Here is a 10,195-nt window from a genome sequence, read left to right as displayed (position 1 = left end):
GACAGCCAACCGGGCGCGCGCAGCTCCACTTCCGGCGTATGAGGCGGTGACAATGGGAGCGGCGCGGGCGGCGCCGGGAGGCAGCTGACAGGCGTCTGCGCCTTCGCTTCATGGCCGCCCTCCCGCCCCGCCTGGGCTCTGTGGGGAGTGGGGGAGCCCGCGGCGGCCGGGAGCCAGAGCTGGCGAGCCGAGCTGAGGGCTGTGCGCGGCGCCGCTGAGGCGCAGCATGTGAAGAGGAGACGGCTTCCAGTGCGAGGCGAGCCTCTCAGCCGGCCGGGATGGCTACGACGGCCGAGCTCTTCGAGGTGAGTCCCGGCGGCTCCCCGGGGAGTGGCAGGCCCGGAGTGCGGGCCGCGAGGTGGGCGGGCGGGCGGAGGCGCGGGCGCGGCCCTGGGAGGAAAGGTGGGAAAGGCGAGGGGTGGGGTGGCGGCTCTGGGGGCCGCGCGGGCGGAGCGTGCAATGGGGGAGGGGTGGCTGGGGGGACCTGGGTGGGGAGGTGGGCAGGGAAGGGAGCCCGGAATGGGAAAGGAGGAGGGTTGGTTTTGTCCGCGGGGCTGGAGGGGAGCGTCGGAGGTTTGGGCGTTGGAAGATGTACTGGGGATGAGAAGTGGGAAAGGCTGTCTCAGGGCGCGGAGAGAGCAGCCGGGAGCCCCGGGTTGGGCGAGTCTCCCGTCTTGTCGCTTGGATCCTCAGATAATATTCTAAGGGGGCCACCTGAGACTGGGCCGACTGGGGGCTTCTCGCTGTTGAGTCATTAAAATTATTCCATTAGTGAACGTTACAAGTGGCACTCAGGTGCCTGCCAGTTTCCCCTTACCTTACGTTCGAAGAGGCTGAAATGCTTTTTAGGACAATAAAGGCCCACTTAGCCCTTCAGACTGAAGGGGGGCGGGGGGAGCGAAACTAAACATCAATGTTCGGGTCTCAAGGAATTTAAATGTGTTATAAAACCACCTAACTGCTAGCTAGAGAATCCTTAGTGTCTGAGACAATGAGCATTCTATTGTGTTTCTTTCCTTGAGCGTTTTCACTCTCTAAAACTTAAAATTTAATTTAGTGAAATCCAATGTAAGAAGCTGTGGTGTTTGAGATGAACAGAATAGGAAATTCTAACTGGATCGCCAAACAATGAAACGTTATAGAGGCTCTCCTTTTGTGAAAGAAGTGAAAACAGATGTAACGAAAAAGGAAGGAAAGGCCCTTTTTGTGTGTGCTCGTCTTTCACAGCAAAAGTATAATAATTGAGACGACTGTAGTTGACAATAGAGAATTTCTCCGCAAGTGAAGATTGGATTTTCTGCTTCCGAGTCAGCAGTTTTGGCTTGAAATTTGGCCACAGTTTTTGCAACAATTGGGAACTTTTCATATGTTACTGTTACTATATTTTGGATTTCTTTCAGCTCCTGGATAGATCATGCTTATGTTGAGAGGAATAACATATATTATTGTTATAATAGCTAGTAATCAAATAGTAATTTGTGAGTGAAGAGAGAATTACAAGAGAGAATTTGGAAATATTAATTGTATGTTCTCAGATATTAAGTGTTGGGAGGTAGATTATATTAACTTCTCAAATTTCATAATTGTGCCATCTGTTCATTGATTGATTCAGGAGCAGGAAGACACTCCTTTGCTAAAAGCTTTTATTGTATGTTCCTGGGCAAGATACTAAATAGTTCTGTAGTTTCTTGTTTTATTTTTCACGTCTCATAAAGGTAGAAAACTGTTCATGAAGTTGAGATCTTTAATATACTTCATGAAATACTGTTAACAGAAAACTGTTATTCTGTTACATGATTCATAAGGCATTAACCTGTGACTTAATCCTGCTTGACGTTTCCAGTTGTGTTTTGGACCATCTTATATCTATTTTTCTTTAAATGTTTGACCACATGAGTCCCCTAACTTTAAAATATATTTGATTTCTGCCCTCCTTCCCCTCCTGGGGTACAGGGGAGGAGGTAGAGAAATACATATATATATTTGGGGGGGGTAGTAAATATTTATATTTGCTTTCTAGGGTCATGCCATTTAGTAAAGTAGTTAAATCAAATTAGGATTTAATTTAACTGAGTGACTCCTTATGTATAGCTGGTAACATTCACTTAACTGATCAGTGATGGCAGACTAGTCCTGTGGCCACAGGGTTCATAGGACAGCCTTACACATGCATAGATCTTAATTCATGTGACTTTCTCTTCTTGCTTCATCAAAATTAAAAGCATATTGTGTTAAAAGTTACAATTAAATGTTAATAGTTATGATTAAGAAATGTATTTATCTTTTCAGCCCTGCAGTGGACTCTACTCTTGAGTAAGCTTTCATCCCTAAGTGAAAAGTTGGTCTCTCTGCTTTTGAGTGAGGAGGAAAACAAAAAACAAACCCCAGTCATCGCTGCCATTTCCTGTTGCTACTACCATAGGATCTAGATTGTAGGACATGTTAGGGAGGGTCTTTTTCTCTTCCCGTTTTTTAGACATAGCTAGAGAACTGTAGGAAACCGGTCAGGATGTAGTCAGGATATTTTGTTTTTATGCATCCTGGTTTCTGCTTTCATTTTTCCACAATGGAGATGAGGTTAAATCAATACAAAATTATGCTTTCAATCCATGAAATTTCATAAAGTGTTAACTCTTTTTCTTTTAAAGTCTTATTGTTGATCCTATGAGACTTCCTCTTATCATGTAAACACCCTCATACAACAAAATAAAACTCCAGGATATGATTTAGTAATAGATGTTTCAGTTATTTTAATAACATGTGTCCTGGAAATTGACCAGAATATCTTCATAGTTTCAACCCTTTTTGACAGATTTGCTGAAAAGTTCTATCTCCATGTTTACCTCAGGATGGGCATTGTAAATAGGAATTCCTGTGTGGTTTGGATTAATTATGTCCTCTGCATATAAAAAGTGGCTGAGGTAGTAAATTCTTCTTCTGTTGTCACAGATATTCCTCTCTTCTCTTACTGCATTATCGAGGACATTGTAGTCTTACTGTTTTTCTCTGCTGTCATTCTTGGAGTCTTCTTTTTGGGCAGGCTACCTTTATGGAGGAGTTCTTTGTTAACCAGGGTCCATTACCCATTTATTCAACAAATGTTTGTTGAGTTCCTATTAAGTTCAAGAGAAGATGCCAAGATTAATGAGACTGCATGTCTCAAAAGGAATGCCATAGAAATATTAATCCTATGAGATGTGCTGCAAAATAACCCAAATGGTTTAGAGGCCAAATAAGTTTTGGAAATGGGCATACTTTGTTTCATTAGAGGTTTACAACATACCTCCATATATTAAAGATTGTTATATTTTCTACTTCTTGTTAATTTTGTGAATTCCATGGAGCATACTTTGGGAAATGTTTAATTACATATAGAACTTGCCCTTATTATTAAATATGGGGAGAGAATATAGATGCATAGCTATGTACACTTGAAACAAAGTTGTAAATGGTGTCAAAGATAAAGTGCTGTAGGAGTTGAGAAGATGGAAAGATTACCTCTAGAAGTGGGAAAGGATTAAGAGGTGGCATTTGAATGATGTATAAAGGATCTGTTAGATTTGAGTTTGTGCAACTGCATGGAGGGACTTTTTTTTTTTTTCAACGTTTTTTATTTATTTTTGGGACAGAGAGAGACAGAGCATGAACGGGGGAGGGGCAGAGAGAGAGGGAGACACAGAATCGGAAACAGGCTCCAGGCTCCGAGCCATCAGTCCAGAGCCCGACGCGGGGCTCGAACTCACGGACCGCGAGATCGTGACCTGGCTGAAGTCGGACGCTCAACCGACTGCGCCACCCAGGCGCCCCCGGGACTTTCTAATAAAGTAGACAGTAAAAGCCAACACACAAAGGGAGGCAAGTATAGATCCTTGAGGCAAGGGGAAGAGTTCCACTTTGGCTGGAGTATAGCATGCATGAAGAAGAGGAGTGGCATGTAAGGTAATTTGGGGTTTAATTGTGGAGGTCCTAAATGCCAGGATTAAGAATTTGACTTTTTTCTTTCCTGTGAGTGTAGGTATCTTGATAATTGTGTTTGAAGTCAAGTAATTTAACTGTGGTAACAATGTTTGTTTTGACCTCCAGATTAGAATTTAAATAGCCAAGAACACATTTTTTGCACACAAACACATTTATGTTTCTTGGATTTTGAAACTAAGTTACAAAAGTTATTTAAATGTAGTGAAAAATCTCTCTTGTTCAATTAACTAGCTAAATATAAGTCAACATGAGATATGCAAGTAAGCACCACTCCTTTACCTTCTCGCTGCTGAAATGTTTCTTGTTTTAGCCATGTTAGCTGTTAGATAAGTGTTTGTGGAACCTGGCTACCGATTAATTAATTATCGTGTATTTTATGAAATGTGTTTATTCCCCAAACAATTATTGAGTACTAGGACAGAAGTCATTTCAAGTACTGGAGTTAAAAGATGGTTTGAGTTAAAAACCTACTTGGGGGAATGAAAGGAAAAGAACTCTGTTCTCTCAACACTCTATCACTAGTCTCAATTATTCATTTCTGACCCCAGATGTGTACAGCTTTTACCCACAACAGTGCAGTTTTCCAGCAGACAGTGACTGGGTGTTCTACAGTTCAGTTCAATTCTGACACTGTGTACTTGGAGTTAGCATCAGATCTCACAAGTTAAGGGCTCAGTACCACAGGAATGCCACCACTTCAGATACCAGTGGCAGTCCAGGTTGTTACCTGTGCTTCTAACAAACTAGCTGTAAATTAGAGGTTCTCATGACCCCCTCCTCAGATTCGATAATTTGCTGGAACAGCTCACAGAACTCAGGAAAACAGTTTACAAACTAGATTATGAGTTTATTACCAAGGGATGTGACTTGGGAACAACCAGATGGAAGAGATGTATGTGGCAAGGTATAGAGGAAAGAGCATAGCACTTTCATTCCCTCCCTGGGTGCACCACCCTCCCAGCACTTTGATGTATTCAGCAACCTGGAAGTTCTCTGAACCCCATACTTTAGAGATTTTTTAAAGATTTTTATAGAGGCTTTATCACTTAGGAATAACCAATTATTAACTCAGTTAATTCAGGAGTAGAGGGGCTTCTAATCATGCTTGATCTTTCTGGCAACCAGCCCCCATCCAGGAGCCCTGTTGCTTCAGTAGAACAAAAGACACCCAGGAAATTCCAAGATTTAGGTGCTCTACGTCAGATGCTCCTATCAACCACATCACTCAAGAAATTACAAGGGTTTTAGGAGCTTTGCATCTGGAACCAGAGCTAAAGCCCAAATATTAGAACAAAAGATGCCTCTAGCACATTTTTCACTTAGGAAAAAACAAAGGCTTTAGAAACTATAGTCAGGAGCTAAGTACAAAGACTAAAATGTATATTTCTTATAATACGTATATTTTAGGGGCGCCTGGGTGGCTCAGTCGGTTGAGTGTCAGACTTCGGCTCAGGTCATGATCTCACAGCTCATGAGTTCGAGCCCCGCATCAGGCTCTGTGCTGACAGCTCAGAGCCTGGAGCCTGCTTCAGATTCTGTGTCTCCCTCTCTGCCCCTAACGCACTTGCATTCTGTCTCTGTGTCTCTCAAGAAAAATAAATAAACATTAAAAAAATTTTTTTAAATATGTATATTATATACATATATATGTATTTGTTATATTGCAGTATTACAGGGAGATGTATATTAACAGATAATACAGTGTAGTACAAGTACACAATCTCTTCGTGGGATAATTAGGAAAGCTTTCATATAGTATTGACATATAAACTGGGTACTGATAGATGACTAGAAACTTTTCAAGCAGAAGAAGGGCATTCCAAGGCAGAGAGAGAAGTGACTAATTTTTAAGGTGAGCTGTGTTCAGGAAAACATTGAGTTGAGAAGAGATCGGGTCTGTGTATGCATGTTTTAGGCATGTGGAATGGTGGTTCATAGCAAGGCATTCGGACCACAGAGGCAGTTTGGGGGAATCTTTGAGAAAGCCTTATAGGCCATGCTTATGGGGGCTGCCATGACTTTTGTTGGAGGCGGGTAGGAGTGGAGAGGCAGATAATTTTAATGTTACTGTGAAGAATGGCCTTCAATGAGGAAGAAATTGTTAGCTGGTAAAATAGAAGTCATACCCTGCCAGGCATAGTTCTTGTCTAGGCAGGTGAAATTCTGACCTAATTCGGTGGGGACAGAGAAAGCAGGAAATTTGGGAAGACATTTTGGAAGAAGAATCAAAAGATTTTGATTACTGAGGAGTTAATTCCAAATTTATGAAGTTAGAAAAGTAGGTGGTTGGTGATTGATTAACTGTGACAGAGAAAATAGGAAGGACCCTTTCAGAGGGAAGGGATCATGTATTCATTTTTTAAACCTATATTTTAAGTTTTTAGTAAGACATCCTGGTGAAGAAGTCCAGAAGGCAGTTGGAAATATGAATTAGTATTTCAGAAAGACACCATAGGTGGAGATAACAACAAATTATTATGGGGATCTTCATCTTTTATGTGTGGCTGTTTAGACCTGGGAATGGATGACATCTCTCAGCTTTATCCCTTACTATTTTATGATCTTGGACAAGTTACCTGACCTTTCTGTACCTGTTTTCTTATCTATAAAATGAGGATAGTAATAGTACCTACCTTAGAGAGTTATCTCTAAGATTAAACAAATTGATGTTTGAACTTCTTAGAAGAATGCCATTAGAAGAGTAGTAGCTTTTGGGGCAGCAGGCTGGCTCAGTCGGTTGGGCATCCGACTTCAGCTCAGGTCATGATCTCACAGTCCGTGGGTTCAAGCCCCATGTTGGGCTCTGTGCTGACAGCTCAGAGCCTGGAGCCTGCTTCAGATTCTGTGTCTCCCTCTCTCTCTGCTCCTCCCCTGCTCATGCTCTGTCTCTCTCTGTCTCAAAAATAAATAAAAACATTAAATTAAAAAAAGAAGATTAGTAGCTTCTTAAAATTAATATTGGTAAGTAGATTGAGAACAGGATTAGATTGAGAATAGGTCAGGGAGAAAAAGCCTTCAAAGGAGACTAAGAAGAAATAATCCTGGAAGTAGGAGATCACACTAGGGGGAGAATTACAAAAAGGTGACATGGAGACTTGTGTTTTCCAGGATGGCCACTATTTGCTATCCTATAAAGAGATGTTGACACTCCTCACGTTGAGAGGTAGGGTCCATGTTGCCTTCTTGAATCTAGACAGGACTATAACTATAGAAGTGATGCTATGTGATTTCCAAGGTTAGGTCATAAAAGGCGATATGCTTGACCTTATTTGGATTCCCCCTCTTAGAACCCAGCGACCATACCACATAGTCCAATGAGAAAGCCAAGGCTTTCAGTTCTGACTGAACTCCTAGCCCATAGTCAACATCAACTTGCTAGCTTGAAAGTAGATCTTCTAGTGCCAAGTTGAACTGCTTCAGCCGATGTGACATGGAACAGAGACAAGATTCCCCTCCTGAGTCCTGCCCAAATAGCAGATTTGTGAAGAAATAATCATCATTGTTATTTTAAGCCACTAATTTATTGGAGTGGTAATTATGCAGCAATAGATGTTTGGAACTGGGGCTGATCAACACCTTATCTACACCAAGATTTAGTAGGCTTCTGCCACTCTCAGTAGAGTGGTGGAGGTAGAGGCAGATGCTTAAAGAGTAATAATGGTTTTATATTTAAGTATTTTGTAGACTGAATTTTCCAGTCAAGCCAACCTGGTAGTGAACTTTTGGAATGAACAAGCCTTCAAGTGGAGGATCATTTATTGACAGTGTATGTGTAATTAGTGTAAAATATTGAGTCCCTGGTGTGTTCTGGAGCTGAGTGGTATGTAATTTAAAAGTTTTGATTGCTAAAAGTTTATGTATATAAGATATTTTAAAAACTGATACTGTTCTGATTCTGTTTTCTTTCCTTGGAATGGAAATATGAAAATAGTAATAACAATATAGTTAACTATATCATATATATACATTTTGTTAAGGATATAATGAATCAAAAAAATGAACAATTCCTTGGATCCACGTGCTTAATTTTATTCCAAAAGTGTTTATTAAGTGCCTGTAATACACTGAATGTGTAAATTGGTAAATGCATTTGATTTGATTTGAAATGCTAATGTAACATTGTTACATACTTCAGGTGGTGATTTTCATGGTCTTTGTATAATTTTAAAAGATACTGTAATAGAATGGAAAAATCTCTGGTTAGAATACTGGATTAATACCTTGACAAGGCTTAAATTTCATTGCCTCAGTTACTTATATATAAAAAGGAGTTGAAGGGACTAGGGTAAGATGATATTTAATGACCATTCTAGCTTTAAAATTTTTAAACCTAATTTGTGATTCTTTTGAGACTGGTATAAAAAATGCCGTAATGTTCTGTTACCTTTCTCTTTTGGGCATGGAAATCAGATACTACTTTACTGTCAGAAGTGAGATATACTCTATTCTGAAGAGAGATTTTGTGTAAGAGAAACTAAAATGTTTCATAGGAGTCTAAAGTACCACCATGTAATTGTCTTCAAAACAGTTCTGCTAATAAGATTAATTGGCTCATTTTATCATAGTTTAAAGAGCTGCCATCTCCTTCAAGATGGATATTAAAAATGACTTTAGGGGCACCTGGGTGGCTCAGTCAGTTAAGCGGCTGACTTCGGCTCAGGTCATGATCTCGCGGTCCGTGAGTTCGAGCCCCGCGTCGGGCTCTGTGCTGACAGCTCAGAGCCTGGAGCCTGTTTCAGATTCTGTGTCTCCCTCTGTCTGACCCTCCCCTATTCATGCTCTGTCTCTCCCTGTCTCAAAAATAAATAAAAACCGTTAAAAAAAAATTTTTTTTAAAAATGACTAAAAAACTAAAACTGTTCATCTCAGTGTTGCAGGTAGTTTTCAAATTTAACCTTGTAAAAGTTTGCCTTAGTTGTACTTAGGTGTCTTTTAAAAATTTTTTTAAATGTTTATTTAGTTTTGAGAGAGAGAGAGAGAGAGAGAGAGAGAGAGAACAGAAGCGGGGGAGGGACAGAGAGAGGGAGACACAGAATCTGAAGCAGGCTTCAGGCTCTGAACTGTCAGCACAGAGCCCAGTGTGGGGCTTGAACTCATGGAGTGCAAGATCATGACCTGAGCTGAAGTCAGACACCTAACTTACTGAGCCACCCAGGTGCCCCTGTATTTAAGTGTCTTAATGTGCTTTGTCTTCCTACCTTTCCCTAGGTAGAATGAATCCATTTTGTGTGCTTTAAAAAAAAAAAAAACAACCACCAATACTCAATAAATGTAATTCATTTCTTAATCTGTCATAAAACACATAGTCTCATGAAAACCAAATCAAGTGGGGCTAAAAAAGGAGAGGCAAAATGTAGTAACTCATTTAGTTCCAGTGTTAGAATTGCATAAGGTTCATATTTGGTTTCTGATAAAATTTTGGATTTATACTACCATAGAATGCTTGTTCTTTATTTTTGGCGTGTGGGGTGGTAGTACTGCCTTTCTGATTTTGTATGTATGAATCAGGGCTTGATTTTCAAGATCTTCTGCAGGGGATTTGGCCATGGTCCTAACTAGCAAGTGTTTTGATTTATTGTGCATCTGTGGTGCTCAACATTATTCTATTGACCACAGTTGGAAAGCAAGAGAAATGTATGACATTTCAGCAGATGCTGCCTCTGCTTTCAATTTAAGTGTGGGGAAGAGTGAAACTTACAAAAGTTATTGTAAAACAATAAATGATAATAGTATAGTGTTCTGTGTTGAGGTTTGAATTTCTAAGCCTCTTTCGGGTTTAAAGAGTGAAGAAATCAGTGGAGGTCATGTAGGGAAGGAATTCTTCAAGGAGGAAATGGGAATTGAGCCAGGCTTTGAATAATTATATAGAGGTGTTTAAATTGTGGGAGGAGAAAGAGTAGCCTTGTGGGATGAGTTACCTGGCCACATGTAAGGAAGCAGAAGTAGCATGGGTATGAAGAGAAGACTGAAATTGGCTGATGCTAGCTAGTGTGGCTGTTCATTTTGGGGAGCAAAGAAGTTGGGTAGGAAATGTAAGATAAGAATCTAAAAGGGTAAACAGAAGAGTGTGAACTTGATAGTTTAGGAATTGCATAGAGAAGTTTCTGATGAAAAGAAAGCAGTGCCTTTTTTTAAAATTTTATTTTTTATGTTTGTTTTTGAGAGAGAGAGAGAGAATGAACGAACATGGGAGGGCAGAAAGACAGGGAGACACAGA

At 40.5% G+C, this 10,195-nt stretch overlaps 1 protein-coding gene across 2 annotated transcripts in view; it reads left to right on the top strand.

Moving 5' to 3' along the window:
• Positions 1-60: 60 nt before the first annotated feature.
• EXOC5 (exocyst complex component 5) overlaps positions 61-10,195 on the top strand; it is a 55,749-nt gene continuing 45,614 nt past the window's right edge. The window contains exon 1 of one of the 2 annotated variants that reach the window (XM_030319190.1): positions 61-305. In XM_030319190.1, coding sequence (XP_030175050.1) covers positions 279-305 — 27 coding nt within the window. In that variant the 5' untranslated portion in view covers positions 61-278. Of the gene's footprint in view, positions 306-7,666; positions 7,799-10,195 lie in introns of those variants that run through there. The other variant, XM_030319191.1, reaches the window with a different exon arrangement.

This window comes from Lynx canadensis, chromosome B3, assembly GCF_007474595.2.
Source record: "Lynx canadensis isolate LIC74 chromosome B3, mLynCan4.pri.v2, whole genome shotgun sequence".
NCBI lineage: Eukaryota > Metazoa > Chordata > Mammalia > Carnivora > Felidae > Lynx > Lynx canadensis.
This window is presented reverse-complemented; position numbering and strand designations above follow the sequence as displayed.